At 41.4% G+C, this 22,582-nt stretch overlaps 2 protein-coding genes across 6 annotated transcripts in view; one reads left to right on the top strand and one right to left on the bottom strand.

Moving 5' to 3' along the window:
• LOC115572268 (amyloid beta A4 precursor protein-binding family B member 1-interacting protein-like) overlaps positions 1 to 3,488 on the top strand; it is a 23,807-nt gene extending 20,319 nt beyond the window's left edge. The window contains exon 15 of one of the 2 annotated variants that reach the window (XM_030402183.1): positions 3,362 to 3,488. The gene's annotated coding sequence lies outside the window, so the exon portion shown is untranslated. Of the gene's footprint in view, positions 1 to 2,305 lie in introns of both variants that reach the window. The other variant, XM_030402182.1, reaches the window with a different exon arrangement.
• The window catches only part of LOC115572267 (abl interactor 1-like), a 25,694-nt gene extending 3,112 nt beyond the window's left edge, over positions 1 to 22,582 (bottom strand). The window contains exons 1-10 of one of the 4 annotated variants that reach the window (XM_030402178.1): positions 22,324 to 22,582; positions 14,927 to 15,094; positions 9,421 to 9,597; positions 6,510 to 6,524; positions 5,873 to 5,976; positions 5,558 to 5,698; positions 4,353 to 4,453; positions 3,924 to 4,139; positions 2,280 to 2,369; positions 50 to 235 (exon numbers count right to left, since the gene is read on the bottom strand). In XM_030402178.1, the coding sequence (XP_030258038.1) occupies positions 50 to 235; positions 2,280 to 2,369; positions 3,924 to 4,139; positions 4,353 to 4,453; positions 5,558 to 5,698; positions 5,873 to 5,976; positions 6,510 to 6,524; positions 9,421 to 9,597; positions 14,927 to 15,094; positions 22,324 to 22,440 (1,315 nt within the window). In that variant the 5' untranslated portion in view covers positions 22,441 to 22,582. The remainder of the gene's footprint in view (positions 1 to 49; positions 236 to 2,279; positions 2,370 to 3,923; positions 4,140 to 4,352; positions 4,454 to 5,557; positions 5,699 to 5,872; positions 5,977 to 6,509; positions 6,525 to 9,420; positions 9,598 to 14,926; positions 15,095 to 22,323) is intronic. The other 3 variants (XM_030402180.1, XM_030402179.1, XM_030402181.1) reach the window with 3 other exon arrangements.

Here is a 22,582-nt window from a genome sequence, read left to right as displayed (position 1 = left end):
GTTGAAGAATCGCTGGTAACCACACAGTCGTAACTTGCCCGTCACTGACCTTTCTCTAAATAAGCCTTGGGGGCCCATTGGGGGTCACCGTCAGAGTAAGGATCGCTGTAATGAACCACGGCGGCCTCCTCTTCCTCGTAGTCCACAGGTGGAGGAGGAGGAGGAGGGGAGGGCTCCTCAAACACACCAATGTCTTCTGGGGGAGGCGGAGGAGGCGGGGCGGGGCTGTCTGTTACTGAATGAGGACAGGAGGAGGATCAGAAAAGATGATGGAAAAAAAGGATGAGAGCAGGAGTTCCCTGATCAGGTGTTTGCTCTTCTGATCAGATCTGTTGCTGCAGAGTGAGTGTACATATTCCATTTCTAAATTCAATTCTTTTCAGAACCTCTATTATTATAATTTTTTCTCTGGGACTGGGTCGGAGTGCCACTACTACTAACTACTAGTTAAGAAAACCTTATTAATCTTTTACTATAAAAACCAATGCAAAGAGTAAATGCTACAGTTGATGTGCAGTGATCCAAGTGTTCACTAGAGGGCAGCTTAGGGTCCTTTTTACTCTCTAGTCAGGCAGTCATCCTACAACATCTAGTACTATCGCTAACACTTCTACTGCAAATACTACTGCTTCTGATACTACTGCTAATTTCAATTTCATTTTTTTATTGTAATCTTTAAAGCTTATATACCTGTTCTGTAGCGTCCTCTTAAGCTTGTCACTCATTTGCGTGATATGTATTTTAGTTGTTGCATTGGTCATTCCCCTGAGAAATTAGCAGTGGCCTTTTAAACATACACTTGAAAAATAAATACTGAGAGAGAGATTGTGTGTATCTACACTTACAGTCAGTGTAAGGGTAAAAGCAGAAAAGGAACTATCATTTTTTTATCTATCACCATCATTTATACTTTTATTTACCACAAGTGCGATTTGGTACACAGGGTGGATCAGTGTGATTTGTTTAAAAGTCCTGACACCATCTTCTGTCGTCATGGAGGAACTCTCCCTACAGGCTTATAAACACAAGTTCAGCAATCAGAGAAAAAGCTGCACCTCTATTCAGATCATAAACCTGCTCTTGAATGAAATATTGTACAGGAGGACTGAATGTAATGCATCCCTTCAATTCTGAACTGCTTGCGCTCTTCCACTCGTCTGATGACAGACTTTAAATCCATTTAAGCCCTGAAAGCTGAATATCCTTCACAATATAACAATAGTCATCTTGGATTTTATTAGCCCGATCCATTACTGCCATAAGATCTGTGTTAACTCAGCAAACATGACATCTAGTCAGAGCTTGTAGGAGTCTATCAACCATTCCCTGTAAAAACAATAGTAAATTACGATCCAGGCAGACGGAACAATCAGGACATTCTCTATCAAAGGAAAAAAATGATTGTGTGGGTGCTGTTTGTAAGTGTTATCCAGCTTTTCTTGGCTCATTGTTGAAGTGTTTTTACTTGGTAAAACAATGAGTGTGTGTTCAGCGCTGTGACCTCTTTTTGACTGTGGCACTCTTTTCTTTGTCTGTGCTGTCAGGGTAGCTATTGCTGATCATACTAACTACCCAGTTCTTCTCTCATTTACATACTAATCCCTGTTTCTGCTGCTGGAAATGTTAAACGCATCACTTCCGTCGTGACAAAGTGCCTCGACTGAAAATGGCAACGCAGAATCCGGCTGTTTAGAGGAAGGAAGGGAAAAAGGTTTAAGGTTTAAAGGGTCGCCTATTTTTTTATCTGACTGTATGACGCAAATCAAGTAGTGTGCTTCAGTTCACTTTGACGGCTACGTTTGACCAGAGCGGTACAGACAGTTAGATCCCTACACAGCTGCATCTCTCCAGACAGGAGGGTGGTGAATCAGGACACGGCATCAGGTCACATTTTCTCTCTTCACTGGACAGAGGGAAAGGATGCACGCTTTCAGTGATCTATCACCATGGCAACAGACAGACGTCCAAGGGGTGTGGGCTCCCCCCTCGACCCCAAATACAGTGCGAGAAAAGGTGTGCCGAGTGTAGCAAGCCACAGAGGAGAGAATGAGGCAGTGTGTGGACAGTATCAGAGTGATGATAAGAGATATAATCAAAGGGCTCTCTATGCATCTTCTCTTGCATAGAGAGACTGATTATTCAACTGACTTGTTTTAAAATGCACAGCAGGATTGTGAGCGTGCATATGTGTGTGTACATAATGGATTTTATCATTCTGATGAATGTATCGCTGCTTAAGTAAGTGCATATGCATGTCTCTGTATGGATTTTCTACTTACTGCTCTCCTGCATTCTGGCCACAAAGCCGGTCAAAGGGATCTGTGGGGTGAGCTGGACCATTGGAGGAGGAGGCGGAGGAGCCACAGACACTGGAGCAGCAACACCCAGAGAGGCAGCGGACAGAGCGGCAAAGAGACACAAGAGCGGTGGAGGGGTGGACAGGAAGGCAAGAGAAAAGTGTAAAGTGTAAAAAAAGATGTAAGAGAAATAGAGGAGGAATTAAAGAAAACAAAAAGCTTGTGAGTGAGCGAAACAGTGCAGGAAGCTTTGCTGAGCAATTCATGTACACATTTCCAATCAGTGTTCTTTTGTTCTGCGTTTTCCAAGCTGGGCTAAAGAGGTGTTCATCTCGTCTCGGTCTGAGAATCGACCTCACCAGCATCTGTTTTAAGTCAGAAGCAATGGCTTGTAGTGGGCTTGTGCAACAGTGAAAGAGTTGACAGTGATGGTTTGTGGTCAGAATGACACAACAGAAATAGAAGCATTTACAGGTAGAGCTGTAGCATCTGTATCTGATGTGCCTGGTAATTAGAGCTGCAGCTATTCTGACTGTTTTCTGTGATTCCAGCCATTTTGGAGAAGAAATTCCAACTCTTATTGACAACATTAATGAACTAATAATAGAAACTCAAAGTTATATTTTGCAGAACTGAAAGTGCAACATTTAGTTCAATCACACACGTTATAACCTCCATCTTCTGCTTCTGTAATGAGGCTTTTCTCAACATTGCCTTAAAAAGGGAAAAACATGAATAGACAAACACAGCTGTCCTTGCTCAAAGACATGATGTCACACACACTCAATGCCAGGTCTGACTCATAAATCACATGTAATGGAGGGACGTCTGTAATCTCACTGGGCACTAATGTCTTATTATTCCACCCTGCTCTCACCACAGCTACACCCTGTGAGATCAATGAGCTCCGTCACGTAGCGGAGCTAGCTTTGTGTGCTCTAAAACCTTTCATTACGTTCAGCAGAAATACAAACGTATCTTTTGCTTTAATTACATATGATGTCCCAGTTTAAGTCCCTGGTGGATGCAGCTCTGCATCATTGTCTCTCTCTCTCTCCTCCCAGACACGATAGACAGCCTCCTCCTCCGTCTGTGCCGAGGAAGATGCTCGTCCTTTGAGAGAGGAGCCATTAGAGGAGAATGGCTCAGAGTGATGCCTGCCAAAATAAATTCTACTCTTCTGACAGAAAATATGAACATGTCCTGGATTTCCCCCTGTCTTGCATGTGTTTATGTCTTTTCTTCCCTGAAATGCCTCCTGCCTGTCTCTCCTGAACAAGATGCCTTCTCTGGCTGACTAGAGTGATAAAGTCATAACTCAATTAGAAATGATAATGAAACACTGCACGGCAGTTCTGAGGTGGGAAGGCTTCAACAACCCTGACTTCAGTAATTATGGCTCATCATTCATTTTCATTAGCCTCTGAAAGGGCTGGTTCATGCATATCTTTCAGTCCCAGAGGACAGTCTTTAGCAGTTTAACATAATCATGGAAAACTTAAAAATGAAAAGAATAGAGAATTTAATAATAAAAACACAAGCTTCCTCTCTTTTGCCAAATGTAGAGTAAACCATTCTGTTTGTGACACACCTACTTTACATCACTGATCAATAAAAGTATCAAACCTGAGTTCTGTGGGTAAGCAGGGCCTCCGTTGATGTGTGGCTGCTGGGAGGAGACGGAGGGCGCGCGGCGGTAGGTGCCGGTGGCCGACACCATGGAGGCCGAGGAGGTGGTGGAGGAGCTGTGACGGGAGATCTGGCGGGAGATGGTGCCAAACTGGGACATGGGTATTGGGCCGAGTCCCGGGCCCTGAGGCACTGAGGCCGAGGAGGTTGCCACTGTACGAGAGGAGAGGAGATACGTGAGCAAATCCTGACAAATGTCCATTTAAGTAAATGTGATAATATTGATTCACAGGATAAGACTGGACCAATGAGAGAGGACAAGTGGCACAGAGGGAGGTGCAATAAATGTCCATTAGTGTAAACAGCAGTGAGTCCATACTGTGGACACCTGTGATGAGCAGTAAGGTCACAGCTGCTGAGACTCACCTTGCCCCATGCTGGGAGGGGAGGGGGTGGGAACTGCGAGAGGGATTCCAACTCCACTGCCTCCACTGTTCTCCCTGCCGCCACTACCACCGCTGCTGCCACTGCAGAGAGACAGAGAGAGACAGAGAGAGAGAGAGAGAGAGAGAGAGAGAGAGAGACAGTCATTGTGGTGATCATTAGAGAATGTGTGAGATGAATCTAATTACATGACTGCTTCTGACATCCTATCATTACTCTCTCATGTGTCATTCCGACATAACAATATTCTCATCACTGTGGACACACATTCACAGTGACAATGCTGTTGGCACATTCACATATGGACACTGTCCATGCGAGCCACAGTTACATTACACACAGTGTAACAAAAACAACACAAAGCCAAGGCCCGTTTGGGATGCAAGGAGGAGAATCACGTTCAAATCTCAACAGCTCAGACTAAAGGAGTAATTAAGACTCTGCCTTTAGCTGCTGAATTGTAAATCTGAACATGAATAAATTATTGCATTGAATTGGAAATACTGGTGTGGTCATCAAATGCAAAGAAAGGCAAATAACTGTGAATAGCTTGAGTTAGCAACCCATCTTCTTTGCACAAGAGACCATGATTTAATAGGACATACAGCCCTTATTTGTAGGAAGCACTAGCACACTGTCACTGTTTTTTATTTGTGGATTAACAAATAGAATGGATGGATAAATGGATCTATTCTCAGCACACAGCTCTGAATTAAACTATGAACTTGATAATCAAGTGCTGACCTTAATTTACGGGCTGTTTTATGTATATTGGCTGAAAGGGACGAGGGCTGCGCGATAATGTCAGCCGATAACGGCTCAAATACTTGACGATCTAAAAATAACATTTCTGTCAATGTGACAGAATGATAAGATGACGCATGATTATATGCATGAATCACAAACCGTTGACTGCAGTAAGTAGTTTTCCTTGATCACCTAGTGAATGTGTTCATTTTGAAGAGGATTGTATATCTGCATCAGCCATTGGACAATCCTGATTAGAGTATGAATAATGATGTGTTAATTCCACTACAGAAGAGACTTGTTGAGATCTGCTCTAGAAATAACTTCATAAGTAACGAAACTGGTCTGACGCTGATGTGGTTTAAGTGAACAGCTTTGGGCTCTATCAGTGTATCAGTATTAATGTGTCCAAGCACAGATCATATGTTAATGTCTCTTACCTGTGTGTCCTTGGCCTCTGGTTGAGAGAGGCTGTGCGTGCGGGGCTGTGCTGGCTGCCCAGTCGGGCCGGGCTTGTCATGTAGTCATTGGGCACCACAGGAGGCTTCACTGGCTCCAGGGTCTTGTAGGGAGTGTTACGCCTGGATGAAGGTAAAACAGTGCCAAAGAGAACACAAGTTTCAATACTTCCATGATGTGAGAGAAAGTACTTTGGGCTTAAAGAGACAATGTATCAATATATAAAAAGGTATACACAGATGTAGGATAACCAGAATTCAAACTATGTTCAACTACAATGTCACTGTTGATCTTACCCCAGGGTACCACGACCTGCCATGGGGGGGCTTGGGGGTTTCTGTGTGGGTGGGTTGGTCCTGGAAAGAGTCCCACCTCTTCCTGCCGCATTGTTCCCATGTTGCTAAAGGGGCAGAGACAAGTTAAAACACTGCTTTTGTAGAATCGGATTCGTTAACACCAGCGTTTCCCCTGCCTGAATATTAAGGTTGAGGGGTCACTTAAAATTACTGAGCAAAACTGAATTACTTTCAAATGAGCATCTCATCTTTAGTTTTAGCGGGGCATCATTTTATAGGAGAAACACTGGCACAAAAAATGTTCTGTCCTCAGATGGATATAAAGACACAAAACAGGAGACGAGGAGAAGGAGGACAGAAAGTAAGTAGGTGCATTTAAAATTGGATGTCACTAATTGATATAGGTAGTTACATTGAACAGGCAACAACACATTAAAACTCTGATGTGTAAAGATGCTGCTATGACGCACTGTAATGCATCAGCTTTTCATGGAATAGGATTTTTTCCATGAGAAAACTTAATTCCATGTAATCAAAAATCTAAAATCTGACAGCTTTAATTGGTGCATGGATACCTTGACTGTTTGGAATTTTATCAATACATGACAAAAAGAGGAGAAAGACAACTATTTCTTACCTTGGCCTTAAGCCACTGAGTGCAAGCAGGCAAAAAGGGAAGACAGAAAACAAGATACGCTGATTGGTTAATGGTTAAAAAAGAGAGTTAAGAAAGAGCATGAACCACATCTACTCTTCATTCAGTTATTTTTTAACATACAGTAAATAAAGTTGTAAGAGCGACAATGAAGGCAGCAGGGAAAGGGTGTAGAACATCTAAGAGACTAATACAAGAACACATGCTAGAATAAAATAAATCTAAGTCTATGCAGGACCGAATGTTTGGTTAGAAGTTTTATTCCTTGAATTACAGCAATAAATGTTAATCACATTTTCTTCTGATGATTTAATAACGCTGAACAACAAGTAAAGTTGTCCATCTCTGATGATATACATTAGAAGTCAAAATGCCATTCTCTTTATGAAGTAATGGTGTATTGTTTTGTTGAAATAACTGGTTTTATCACTATAAGGTTTGGAAATAATTTATCAACGTTGTTAATTTATTCAGAACTAATTAAGTAATCAACTTTTGTCAGAATAAACCCACAGACAACTTCCTGCCAGATATGAAACCCACTCCCCACCAAAAAACACAATATAGGTTTTACGCAACAAAGAGGAAGAAATAACTTCCTTTTTCCATTTTGTAATCAAAAGTTAAACCACCACCTAACTCTGGATCAAATATGCATAGTGAAACGACTCCCCAACCCTGTTTGTGTGTGTATATGTAAATGTATTCTGTGTGCCTCAGCGTCTAGACTTGTGCTACAGACTGTAATCAGAATGAGAATCACTTAAACCTCTAGACATACTACAAATAATGAGCAGTGCTGAGCTACATGTGGCTGCGCTGACAATTTAAGTGTTGCGCAGAGAAGAAAAAACAGTGCAGTAAAGCACAGTGAGGTCATAAATAACAGCAGTGAGGTGTTCAGGCCGTCGGAGTGGCTGAAACTATGTCACCCTGGTAACTGCCAGCAATGCCAATAAAGGCTGTTATGGTGGAGGGGTGACAGTCATCCGTGAATGTGCGAATGGGTCTCTGCATGCTTAGGTCTGACTTCCCATCTAGCCCGACGTTGGTGAGTTTCCCCTGGTTGTGTGGATGAACTGTAGAGGGGTGATGATCATGCCCTGAACGCTTGAGGGATTCTAACATCAGCCAGGAGCAAACAGGCTGCAAGGCTGCGGTGCCAAAAAGCTGTGATTTCCCACACAGTATGAGCACACCATAAACATGAAATGCAAACACACTTACAAGGGCTGCAACTAACGATTATTTCCATTATTCATGAATGATCGATTAGCTTGTAAATTGGCAAGAAATTGTACAAAATGGTAATCACAATGTACCAGAGCCAAAGATGATGTCTTCAAATTCCTTTTATTGTCCAACCAACAGTTAAAAGCCTGAAAAATCTTTATTTACTATCATAAAGTACATTAAGCTGGAACCTACAAATAGGGTTGATTATATGTCTATTTAGTGTGTGTTTGGTGGTGAGTATGAAATTACATCAATCCTCCTGAATTATTCACAGACGTGTGTAAGAAAGAAATGTGTTCTGGAGAAGAAATATGGAATGAGATATACATTTCTGTCCACACCAGACCAGACAAATGCACATCCATGAACAAAAATGCAGCTGCACACACACACACACACACACACACACACACACACACACACAAACCAGACAAGGAAATCACAGAGAATACAAAATGAAGCAGTAGCCAAGCAGCCTTCAATCCTTTCTTACTTTAACAATGATCTAACCCCTTTTAAAATAGCTAAATTCAAGGTGCTCCGCAAATGTTGACCGCCAGAATGTGTCATTTCACAGATGTCTGAGTCATGCTTTTGTAAGTGCTGGCAGGAAGAGCTGCCGTTTTCCTGTGCAGGTACATTTGAAAAGACTGATTTCTAGCATCTACACTGATTTCTGCAGAAATCCATTATCTGCAGCATCCATGAATGATGCCTCATTTGCATAGCGGGCTAGGCCAAATCTGTCTCGGTTGTAAGCCAGCTCTCAGAGGAGGAAACACTAGCTTTTGAATTTGAATCGTTGGATGTTTGAAAATCAGCAGACAGCCACTATCTCAACAGAGACAGACAGGGGTGAGGAGGCTTTCTCAAACACGCTGCGGAAGTGTGTGACAGCAGCGGTCAATGCACATAACACACTTGCACACAAGCAAAAACAGACAGAATGTTTTTCAAAAGAGGAAAACAAGAAAAAGAAGAAGAAGAGGGGAGAGGAAAGGAGAGGAGAGGAAAGGAGAGGAAACGGCGGATGAATCATGTGGAGAGAGAATAAAGAATTGAAGAATGAGCCGGAAAAAGGCTTGAAAGAATGTTTTCCCACAATTCAATAAGAGATGTGATGGTGTGAGTACCACTTGGCCACAATGTGTTGTCCTTGCAACACACAAACCTTTTCATGAACTTCTAGCTAACTTGAGTTGTTACTGGACATGACAAACAAAACCTCTAACATACAAAGATTTTTTAGCCACAGTCAGCTACAAACTGAGCATTTTATTCTCAGTGTTTCTGTACTTTATTACCTAAAAGACCTGTGTATTGATTGACTGGGAGTGTGAGTGGACGTGAGCCAGTGAATCATGAAAGCAGACCACCACGTTCTTCACATGAAGGTGCCAGGTGTGAACTCGACTAAGTATGTGTTTTCCTGTCTGGCAGAATTGATGAACACTGGAAATCAATACGATATATATCCAAGTAATGACTTTGGGATTTAGCTGCAACAGTGGCTGTGGTGAAGCTAGAATAATGTATACGTGCTTTCTGAAAACCAGAAGCAATGAAATGAACAGAAACTAGAAAGGCTTTTGATACGAGTAAATAAATGCAGTAAATGTATGTCTGTTTTGAGCACAATGACTTAAACCCTTCTTACTTTGACACCGTGTCCCACATCATCAAGCAGTGTGTAGTCGATGGGCTTTCGAATGTAGCGCACCGGCCGCTCCATGTTACCCGGGGCGATGATCTTGTGGGTGCGAGAGGTGTTCTTGTTTGTGGTAAGGATGCCGATCTCTCGACGGGCCACCTTCTCCTTATGAATATCCACTGTCTGCAGGGGGGAGAAATGAAGGGGGACATGAGAGAGGGGTTACAACAGACTCTTTATTTCTCATACTGTTTATACTTAAAATTCCCAAAACGTATTTAATGTAACTCAAGAGTCGCCTTTATTTTAGAGGTTACTATTAGAGACGTGCACGATTTCTGATTTCCCCAAAAAGAGATTGGATTTTATTTTACTAAAAGGCCGCCCCAGTGCCTGTTTCAGTAATCTGCTTTTAATGCAACTCTGACACTTCCTGCATCTGGTTCCTGTTAAAAGCCTCCCCGGAGCTCAAGGGGCATAATTGCCTCCCTCTGATTCAATGGAGGGACTTTTTATAAGATAGTTTTTAGACATTTTTATTCTATGAATCCATCTTAAAGTGTTCAAATGACTGCTGCACATTTAAAAGAAGAACATTTGTGGGGTCCCTCAGGGATGTGTTTAGGCCCACTCTTCCAACTATTTTTATTCAAAAGTGCAATATGTAAAAATTGGCCAACTGACGAATGCAGTGGCAAACTCTTGCCAAAATGCAACCTAGCCTTTTTTTGTGAATGTACTCAAGTCAAACCTTCGTGTAAAAGCATAATTACGACGAAAGAGACACTGAGATTTACCGTATTTTCGTTTTCGGGTCAAACTCATTTTCAATGGGAATGCTATGGGCACGATAGCATCAAAATCTGCAAGTATTTCATATCTTGACCCTTATAGCCCATGTTGTGTAATATCAGTTAGCAATAGAGAGCCGCAAAATAAACAAGTAATTACAAAAAAGGTAATCACGTTTTTTGAATTTCACAGAGTTAATCCTTCTGTGGTTTTTAAATCCCTTGCCCTCCCACTGTTTCGACACACACTCTGGGTTCAGCCTTTGAACTCCCACTATTCTGCTCTATTGCCCTACACCCTGGGGCCCATTTAACGAAGCTCCCCTTTAAGCCCCCCCACCAGGAGCGATTGGAAATACCAGTGACCTCCATCACTTCTGCGATTACAGACATCATCGCTCTCAGCACCCATTCACAGCAGGCGCCTGATGGACTGGCCTTCAATTTATGAATGATAGATGAAACTGGAAGGGTGAGTGATGGAGTGAGGGGAGGAAAGCTAAACGGAAAATAGGGAAGACAGGGTGGACAGATGTCTTCATCACTGGAATGCGAGGTCATACTTGGGAAAGAGTGCTGACAAGTGTTAATGTTAGTCCTACCATAAATAAAAGACACTAGAATGGAATTTGTCTTTGTAAAGTAAAAACCCATTAGTGTATATGTGCATGTACATTTGAGAGCAGAGTTTTGCAAGTAGATGTGTGCTTGTATGAGTGTGCGAGACCCACACATCAACGAGGTCACGCATCAATCACCACTCAGACAGCACCACTCCTACCACCGCCTCTTTCTGGGCTCTGGAGATGAAGAACTGAGAAACTGAAAGTCTGATGGCCGCTGTGAAGTGGACCTGCAACTGCTGTTGCCTATTGCTGTTAAAGCCTCTCCCTGTGTCTGACGTCTGTGTGCTGCATGTGACAGATATATATATATAGAAAAAAAGCTCTATTTTTTTTAGGAGAGGAAACTGAAGCAACACGCCCAGCTTCAGCTGGGAAGTAAGAAAAAAAGACCCGCATATTTCCTGCCAGTGATAGGCGAGTAGAGGTAGAGATTAGAGAAAGTGAGAACAACAATGAACAAAAGGACATAAAGGCAAGATGAGATAAAGAGAGATAATATTATTTGTCAAACTAGAAGCAGATTCTGGTGGACTGTTACGATCAAAAACAAAAGGAGAAGAAAGCAAAATGGCGATTGTGTAGATGCTAAGAAAATGTTTGTCCCCAAAATGAAGGCATCTTTATTAATTATACCATAGAAGAGCCATCAAAACTGCAGCTGTTCAACAAGTATGACCCACATCTGCAGCTGATGACTGGACCCTGTCAGCTCCATTCCAGCATTTCCTCTACACACCCATGGCTAAAAAGGAAGTCAGCTAAGTGAGGTAATCTTTATGGAACATCTAGACATAATAACTGTTACCTAATCATTGACGACGGACCTCATTCTGCCCTTCCTGTGCTCCCTCAATCTCATTTTCTTTTGTAATCTCTTTACTCTAATAAACATCTGGCAGTGCTCAACCTCTGCAGTGTGCTGCTGAGAGCAGATGGCACAGCTGTGATTTTCACTGCTGGATCTATACAGTAGTTTCAGATAAATAAATCTGTGTTTTAGCTAATGATCAGTCTGTGCAGTGCTGTCGGACAAGTTGCACTTTTTTTAAGCCTTGCTGAAGTGTTACTGGCATGAGGGACACATGATGTAGTCTGTATTGAGAATCCAAGGCGTGTCAACATGTGTGATTTCATACATCGCTGATCTCATATATGGCTTGGTGACAAATTCAGGCAATTCTAGCTACGAATGAAACCTTGCAAGTGTCGTTAATGCGTCATTATCAGTATGTGAATGTATATTCTGAACTTCAGAGGATCTGACAAATTGAAACGGTGGGCACACTGAGATGATGACAACTCATGAGAAAAGGGAATAGATGAATCTAAAAGCAAACAGCCGGACTCAAGAAAATGGAAAAGAGCGATAAGGAGACTCATGGGAAGGTCCGTCATGTTTTGGATCACACCAGAATCACTGGTTTGGGTTAAGACACCAGAAGGGAATGCACGCACACACACACACACACACACACATTTTTTTTTAGATACAACCATTCAATAAAACTAGAGAGAAATGAGCTGCAGCAGCTCAGCTTTGATTAAACATACAGTTGTAGTAGCATTTCTTGTATAATTTTGTCTCCTCTGCTGTGGGCTTTTAAATCCTACAGAGATGGGACTTGGATTTGGCAGCAATGTTTGGCTACCTTTTCTCTCTAATCCCATTTTAACCCTTTCAAGTCAAGACCATTTGCACAACCTGAGCCAGAAAAATGCTTGGCACAAGGAAGCATGTTAAAATTAAATTTTGTGGACGCATCATCTCTAGAATAATGAATCAAGCCCCGGAGACATACCTGTATGAGATGCATGCAAAAGTTATTAAACTTTTTAGAATCGCCTCCAACCCATCCGTGCCTGAGATATCTACTATTCGTGCAGCCATGTCTATTGTAATGCTGCTCGTAAATCGTGTATGGGGTCAGCTCTGTTGACTTGGATAAAGCTGATGAGTTAACAATACAGGTAGGAACAATTTTCTTGCTTGGAGTGATAAAACTTGATTTTAAAATTTGATGTTGGGCCACAGGCCAAAATGTGTGATGTATAATGGTACTAGGACCCCAAGTAAGCCTAATTTACTGACATTTACAACATCAATGTGCTTTTACTGCTATGAAAAGTCAAAATGGCTGAGATGAAAAGAACTATACTGAACATAATGGACAGACTGGGGCTGAAGACAAAAATACCACCTCCAGTTAAATGATCGTAACAGCTGGTTACTGGGTAGCTGTCAAGTGTTTTGACATCAGAGTGGTTCCACAGCCCTATAGAGCTGTTGTATATGAGCAGAAATATCAAAGAGTGGTGCATAAAACACCACTGACCATCTATAAAGGATCAATAAAAGACTTTGGTTGTTCGTCATTAGACTGCACCTAACTGTGCTCCATCCTGCTGCCTGTGGAGTAGAGCGGGAGCTGAAAATGCTAACCAGGCGAAAGAGCTGGCGTCAGGATTTCACTTCATCCCTGACAGGCTTAATGAAGCACACAGGGAGGGGACGAGGGGACATTCACTGGCTGACAGGCAGGGTGGCCGCATGAAGCGCACAGAGAGATAGAGAGAGGACTGCTGATGAAGCAAGAGGGACTGAACAGGGGCTGTGGAGGTTTGGCAGCTCCAGCACGATCCATGCCCCGCCATATCTGTCTGTTTTTATAATGTACCGCTGTGTCATTGTGCACTTTGATGCTCTGACACAGAATAGTAAGTCTGTCCCAGTGAAGTTTGCGATTAGTCGACTAGTTACCCCCCTCATCACCAGACATACCAGTCTGTTTAATCTATTACAACTGTATTAATGTCACTCTTGGGGAGTAATGGGATTATGTGATCAGGACACAAAAATGGGCAACTGTAGTCCAGTAATGTTACAGATAAAAGATGTAATCAGATTACAGATACATTCAGTAAGAAAGGGGATTATAAAGGTAGATATACTACTCTGTAACATGCCCATGCGCACACATTACAACACTTCATGTGTCTCAGACAACAGCCCTCTGTTCTTGAGTTGATGTCCCGCAGCCATGGGGTCGCAAATGGCTCTTATAATATACAGAATATTTTTAAGACGACGTTTAAACTCATGAATTCAACTGTGTTCAATTTTGATTGTTTCTTTGAATATTATCTTACTCTCTTGTTTTTCTGTTGCACTTCTTTTGGCTTTATGATACTGAAAGCTGTAGATTTGTATACTGACTGTGTAAAAGCTCAACGAAAATAAGCAATAGTTAGAAACTCTGTGAAGCACATTTTTTTTTCTGGTCTGTATATGTTAAATCGCATCCTCCCTATCATATTAACAAATACAAATACTTGAGTAAATTCAATCTTCAGATTACAATCCTCAAAACCACACCTTGAGGATGTAGAAACCAGGAACAGTTATGAACTTGAATATCCAGTAATGGTACATTATACATTCACAAACAAAAGCCAGTATAGTATAAAGCCTGACAGTATAAGTCACAGATGAAGAAAAAATTAAATCAGGATGATGTACATTTCCACACCAGTACTATCCACTACTACTAACAACTGAGTTCCATCAAACTCCCCACATTTCTCTATTCAAAAGATACATTGTTTTTTTAACTTACTAATTTTTTTTACCCACCTTTTTTCAATCACTATTAAGGTACCATCAATAAAACTCCCTTCTGCAGACATCTTTTAATCTGAAACACCTGTGTATTAAATGTTGACTTTCACTGAAAGCTTAGAAGCAGCAAAGTGGTGCTTAACTGTTGGCATGTATGACATGACTGCTTTGGTAATATACAACAACCTGGATTTACTAATACATCAGGTAAACATGGTGGAAGTTTTAAGATTGCATTAACAATAAAAACAAAAGTAGATCAGAAAGCAGGAAAACATCTCACTGAAATATATAAAAACTTTGAAAATAGATTGAATTTCAAGTAAACCTGTGTCTAATACTGTCAAATAAAGGTTATCTTTTTTCTGCAGATAAGGTAAATAAAGGCCCTCAAGCCATTTTGCACAATGGCAAAATAAAGACAATTCATTCATGCATACGGTGTGTTTGTGTGTATCTTCCAGTGCTGGGGTGTGTACCTGGGAGATGTGGTTGATGGAAGACTCCATGCGTCGTAGTTGCGAGGCTTGGATGTCCAGCAGCTGCAGCACATTGTTAGCTAAGGCATTGATCTGGTAGGCCACACTGGCCAGAGACTGGGTGGTGTAGGCCTTGGTCTCCTCCAGGGCCTTCTTCTTGTCTTGAGCCTTGCAGAGAGAGGACAGAAGGACAAAGAGGGAGAGAAATTAATGGAAGGGTGGGTGGTTAAGATATAAGCTTCAAAAAAACTCTAAAGAAAAATGCTGCACTCTCATTATTACTCTCCCATCAGTTTGAGTGGTGAGTGAGAGGGCAGCCTTCTGTATTTGACAGGACCATTCATTCTCAACTGTTTTTAAACTGCAAAGCCCGGTTAAGATCTGAAGGGAAGGGAACAAGAGTTTAGGATTCTCAAGAGGGAATGACTTTGTGGATGCAAAGCAGCCTGGAAACAGACAACAATAACTTCTGAATAACTCCGATGGACAACATGGGACAGGTGCGTGGTGGGAGTAGAGCCCAGTGAACAGGAATGCCAAGGCATTTCATAGGGTCCCAAATCTCCACCAGCCTGCACAAACCATCTGTTTCTGGATGCCTTTAAATAGCAAAGGGACTGAATGGACATATTTATAGCTTGGAAACAACACAGGGACAATGCAGTCACATAGAGAACCAGTCCAATATAGAACTGCCAGGAAACTGGAAGCAGGATTGCAACCAGCAATTAGCTTCAATATAAATTATTCTATTGATTTTTTTTTTTCATTCATAAATTCCTTATTAAGTGAAGGAAATGTCAGAGCTGAAAAAAATGCCTCACCTTACCTTAAGAAATAGAGTTAATTAGACTTAAATTTAATAGGTACTTATTCTCAAGGTAAATTAACTTTATATTGTTTGTCCTACTTAAAACTATGAATTGTGTTATTCATGAAGCTTTATTAAGCAAGAGGAAGTTAAGAATGAGTTACATCACTGTGCAACACTCTGAACTGAACAATGAAATGGCATCTTGCTGCTCCATGGTAGCTATGACGTACATTCAACACAATCAAATGCCAAAACTTTAATGCATGAAACTGAATAAAACTGAAAAACCGACACCCTCTTGAGTGCATGACTTGGTACGTTTGTGCAAGCGAATTGATATTTTAGGAAATAATTGTGTTGGCTTTCTTGCCAAGAGTTGAATTATCAGATCAATATCACTCTCATATCTTTGCATTATATATATAGCAAGAGGCCAGAAAAACAATAAATGTGGTTTATCATGAAAAGTGAAAGAAAGGGGAAACAGCTAGCTTGGCTCTTTCCGAACCAAAGTTAGAAAAAAAAAAAAAAAAGAATGTGCTCCCTTATTAACATAAGTTGCTTGTCTGAACAGTGTAAAAACAGAAATGCAATAAAATGCAGCTCTATGGGAGGGTTGCGTGCTGAAGCAAGCTACCTGTTTCTCCCTGGTTCCTGTCTTTATACTAATCTGAGTGAATTACTTCACGAATCCGCCTTCGTAGTAAACAGACAGACATGAGAAAGATAAGTCTTCCCATCTAGGTCTCAGAAAAAATGCAAACGAGTGGGTTATTCCCACTGTGTTGGATCTGTTGCTCCATCTTAAGCTGTTCAGTCACCATGATTATTTTGTGCCTACTTTTAACGCTCTAATCTACAATCCCATAAATGCAGTGTCAGTGCCATGAAGACATCAGCTATGATTTTCCAGCTGTGACCAAACAACTATTTGGTTTGGTGTGTGTGTGTGTGTGTGTGTGTGTGTGTGTGTGTGTGTGGTAGCAGGGGGCTAACAGTCTGCACCAGGGTGACACCATTTTACAACAGGACCACCTGCCCACCTGCTACTTCTCAAACCACCTGCAGCACCAGTATCTGTTGCAGATATCTGGCTGGACCTGCGGGTCGGCCGGTCCCCCGCAGATCTTTGACTGCCAGTTTGTAAAAGACAGGAAACACTGCTGGCTTGCTCAGCACTATCACAGAGACTGGAATGGGTCCTTACACCTGAGCTTGGAAAATGCTGACTTATGTTTCCAAGGACATCCACACATTACGTTATCCTCATGAGTCACATACACTCAAAGATTTAGAGAATACATAAACGAACTAGACATATACACACAATTATCTTTAACAGAGTGCAGTGCATTAATGAGAGGGAGATTAAAGAAGAAAACTGTGAACTGGGATTTAAAGAGAGGTTAAATCTTTCAGCGGTATCAAACTAATTAAAAAAGTCTGAAAATAATATGCATAAAAGCCCCACGTTAATAATAGCCTACATCTCCCTAACACACATAATTCATTATGGATTTCTCTCTCTTTTACTCACGTTCTCCTGCTATGAGATATTATGTTTCACATTAAGCTCACAATAGGCTTTTTTGTTAAGGCTCCACTTGGAATGTCGTTTTTGTTAAGCACCAGACTCAACCTGAACAATGCATTAAAAATAAGGTAATTTCTGAGTGTCACATCAAACTGATCAGCAGGTCTGTCCCTGGAATATCATTAACCTCATGAGTCATGAACAAAGCAGCCATGAGTCAGAGGGATATCATGTGAGCTGAAGTGGGGGGTTAACACCAGGGAAATCTGAAGTCATTTCATGGGCTTCTATCCCAGCACCCTTTTCTCTACACATCCTCCAGAAGAGAGTAGAAACCATTTTTCTTTACAGGATAAATTCATCCAAAAAAGGAAATTTAGTCAGCCCTTTAAAGTCAGGTGAAGTTTCATAGTAATCCAAGTCTCCAGAAGCCTCGAAAGTCCTATATTGATTTGGAAATATGCGCCGCTGAGCTTGTGCATCCACTTCAGATGTGGTGTGTCCTAGGGCTGCCCGATAAATCAAATTTTCATTGTCATCTCGATATGAACATGTGCAATAAAGACATCGCAAAAGACTGCCTGACACACATGAATAAGAAAAATCATTTTGTTTAGATGCGCCATGCATGCACCTTGAGCATGCCAACATTCAGACAGAGCCCTGGATACAAAGGCCACTCAGATGAGGCCCCAGCTAGCCGTTAGCTACCCTGACAAAATGAATCGGCATCAGTTTGGTGGTGATTGCCAGGTTATGATGGCTGAGGGAGGAGAGAAAAGCCACGAAAATGTGGTTGACGAAGAACTTGTGGTGAAACAGCACTTCTGCTATACGGACTTATTTTGGATTCAGGAGAGACGACGTGTTACAAACACAGGTACTGTGTAAAACATGCCGAGCAGTTGTTGCAACTTCTAGAGGAAATACAACCAACATCCATCACCACCACCTGCAATACAACCATAAAGACCTACACGAACAATTCAAAAGTTAGCCATCATTAACTGTATAGTTAATAATATGCAAACTTCAATATTTGTTTATTTATCGCAAGTTATATCGTCATCGCAATACTGAACAGTGTTATCGCACATCGCAGATTTTCCTCATATCCTGCAGGCCTAGTGTGTCCCAACCCTTTTATCTTAGCAGCTACAGTGAAGATTTCATCTTAAAAAAGGACGCACATACCGTCTTTTCAGATCAATTTAGTATCCTAAATTTCCAGACACTTGGATTTGGCAGACAAGCTTCATGAAGCAAGTTTATGTTAGTTTAAAACTTGTTATTTTTATGTTTTAAACACATCCCCATCAACAGTACTTCAGCTGTTAAGGAGAAAACTGCAACACTATTTTACAGTGAAGCTCCAGAAATGTTTTGTGGACAAAAAACCTTACCCTTGTTTGGATGGACCCAACTGGTCCATCCAAAGAAGTGCCACACACACATACTGACTGACACTTTTTGCTTGAGCTATGCAAAAACTGCATCGAACGAAATTAAGAAAGTAGTGTAGATTTTATGATGGAACATTTCACAAACCTAAATGTTAGACCAGACTGCAAACCAATAACAGCAAAGGCCCATCAGCATCCCAAAACAGCTTTGATATCATCCAAAGAGTTGCTATTTTAGCACACAAAGGCCTTAAAGATGGTGTGAACAAAGCTGAGTTCTGCTTTCAAGCCACCAATCATTCTGGGTGTGACAGTTCTTTTTTTTCAAATGGTTCATTTCAAACATCAAATCTAAGAATAAAACTCTTTTCTCCAGCTTCCCTGAGTGGATTTAAATATCCAGCATGCATTTCCTCTATGATGTTTTGTGCATTTTTATTGTTCAAGTTGATACTCGGAACACAAAGTGCATTTATAAAATGTTTTCCCCCACAGGATTATGCAGATCTATGTAAAATCGAGACAACCAAGTATTAGTTTGGCTATATGACAACAGCATTTGACTAAAGACATTTTTTTTTTAATGCTGAGGGAGCAATAAGCTAAATTAAGAAGTGTACTCAGAAAAGAGAAACATATTCCACATCCAGTGTTACTGTACACAATATCAGCATAAGCTTTAATGGCCTGCACAGCTTTCTTACGCTTAATTCCCTTGTTGTGTTTGTCAAGTTTGTTTATATGCGTGCAGGATTCTGACAAATGTTTTTAATGTCCCTGAAGAAATCATTATTCAGGAGAAGCTGCTTACATGTATTTTCATATTCCACATGATATTTTCGATGCTGCAGCAGAAAGTGACACTATGTTACAAGGTTCTGAAAGTCTGTTGTGAGTTGTGTCAAATGCAACGCTTAATTTTTCACATTTTGACGACATTTTAAATTGACAGATCTTCTGACTTACATTCAAATCTCTTGGTCCATCGTGCATGAAAGTATCACACAGATGCAACATCAATGAAGGTAATGAATCTTGTTTGAATGATGCCAGCGATTTCCAATAAATCCTCACAGTGCATTCTGGGAATTATTCGCATCAAGTGACTCATAAAAAAAAGGAATGGTAATATGATGCAAACATGTTGCAGCACTGAGAATGATCACTGCCATAACACGCTACAATCGAAAATAGGGCTACACCCAAAGACTACTTTCTTTGTCAATAAATCTGTCAGTTATTTCCTCCATTATTGATTGATTATTGATGCCGTTCGGTCAATAAAATTAAAAAAAAATGGCCATCAGTGTTTCCCAATGACGAAGATGATGTCTTGAAATTTCTTGTTTTGTCCACATCCATAGATATTCAGTTTATTATCAGGAGTGAAGAAACCACAAAATATTCACATTTAAGAAGCTGCAATCAGGGAATTCTGACCTTCAATTCCCTTAAACATTCAAACTGACAAATACATTATCCAAATAGTATGTGACGTATTTAATCATTGACAAATAATCAATTAATTGTTGTAGCTCTAATTAAAAAGCTGTCCAGTACACACATATTTTTCTCACCGTCCACTACAAATACACATCTGCTTTGTCTTGTTTTGCTCCTTTCCATTCTTGCTTCATGCAGTATGACACAAACAAAACGTCTACAACGTTACAGGGAAACGTTACACATCAATCACACATCAAAATCAGATCTGAACGTGTGTGCTGCCGACACCTCACATATGTGGTTTTTCATTTCCTTTAGCTGTGACTTGTTGAGATGAATTTCACTGCATCAAAAATTCTAGACTGATGATTCATGAGCGTCACCAATCAGCAAAAATAATTGGAGTTGTGGTGCAGGAGGCTTAATTCCTGTCCTTGCTAGGATTTATCCATAACCACATGAACTGAACCACACACTTTTCTGCTAAGCAGTGACAAGGATGGGTAAAGCTATCAACCCAGTGCACTTCACAACATGTAGTGTGCCAGAATCACCATTTAGTGTCCCCAAATAATATGAATTATCGGCATTTAAAACATACCCATGCAAAATTCTCATATAGCTTTCTGCATGCTGACACTGTGGTACACACACAGTTTATTAGTATCTAAACGTACATTCAAGTGGTGTATCCCACATTGCAGTTTTAGTGACAAGCAGGGAGAAGTGATCTGACTTGTTATTATGCCACAACTGTGAGCTTTCTCACCACCACAGTCAAAAAATTACCATGCCGGAGCACAGCGGGGCGTCTGGTGTATGCTGGTCTGTCAGCAGACACTGCTGTTGACACACACCAGACCATTCAACCTAGTCAGCTCACACTCTCACACACATTTACTGAGCACACTCTCGCTGCGGCAAAGTAACAGGGTGATGAGGTTTAGTGCAAGCAGCTCTTCAGGGTAGAAATCCCAAAATTGTTTTAATATTTCATGCAAATTGAGGCATGGATCACTGTGATTTCATCCGGGGGAGACTCCCAGTCCGAGGGAAAAGATCTGGCAGTTGAACATGTGCAGACTGGATCACATTTCACAGCATTTTGTAGGTGGAGAAATCACACTATCATGACTCTCGTCAACGAAATGAACACACTGCTGAGTGAAACTGTCCCCTGGTTCGTGACTACTGATTCATACTTTTCCTCACACTGATTAAACATTTAGTCTGTATGCAAAAAATACAAGCAGACACACCTATGTCAAACCTGCACCGTGCATTTGATTACAAGCAAAATCCATTGACATGCTTAGGAACCCCTGTAGCAGACACATGATACCTGCACCATGAGAGGCTTAACTCTCTGTCATGACTTGTGTTTTTCCCTTTAAAGTCTATAAGGGCCTGGCCTACATAAGGATATCCACTACTGATAGGCAACCACAGATGAATGATGCCTGATGCCTTAACAGCTAATGGGGAAGACTGAGTATCTCATGGAAATCGTTTTAGCAGTATAAGTGAGTAGGGTGTCTTTACTCAGTTATAGCGAGTTTATAGTGACTAAGCGTTTCGTGGTAATTAATTTTCTGGTATAGTTACATCCATAAAATATTCCTTTGTGATCACTCATAGTTTTGCTAATGTTAGCTTCTTAATGTTGCACTACAATAATTGTTTAATTTGAGATTCCCTCCTTTACAGCACTGTTATGTGGCCCAAATGTGTGACGCCTGCCTCACAGCCATGAGAAAAAAAACCTAATAGGAGAATTAACGCTGATGTGAACGTGTTTATAAAAATGGGGCTCGACATTATATTCTGACACAGATACCTATAAGAGAATGCAGTCAGTGACAAACCACTGGGGTCATAACAACGACACACCCTCTGAAAGCCCCCAGCAGCTTTTATACACACCGAGTGTAGTCTTTAAATGTGAACATGGCTCCAGTAAAGCGGGCCGACCGGCCCAGACGAGCGAAAAACGAAGCAACACGGCACCGAGCCGCGACCGAGTCCACACACACCGGGAGAAAGGAGGCCACTCCGTGTAGCTAGCGGTTTGAGGGTCCCTTTCAGTTGCGACCAGCATTTCCTGTCCCTGTGGTTTCACTCACTTCTACTACGGCACCGCAGACACGACGGAGATATCGGAGAAATTCGCCCAATTTAACGGCCGTTAGCCTCGTCTTACCTGGACATAATTGTTTTCACAGTATTCCGCAACCCGGGACAGGTTCTGGTAGCTTTCCACGAGAGCCCTTTTGCCGGCAGGGATTTCCTCCTCTAATAGCATTTGTAGCTCTGCCATCTTACATCCCTTTGCATTTCTCTCCTCTCTGTCCTTTTCAGTGAGGCGAGGCGGTGATGCTGTGCTGCGTTGCTGAGAGAGGGGCTCCCCCGCCTGGCATTGTGGGGCCGCTGGCCTTCGATTCACAACCAGCCCGTGACAA

Source organism: Sparus aurata, chromosome 21 (genome assembly GCF_900880675.1).
Source record: "Sparus aurata chromosome 21, fSpaAur1.1, whole genome shotgun sequence".
Classification (NCBI taxonomy): Eukaryota; Metazoa; Chordata; class Actinopteri; order Spariformes; family Sparidae; genus Sparus; species Sparus aurata.
This window is presented reverse-complemented; position numbering and strand designations above follow the sequence as displayed.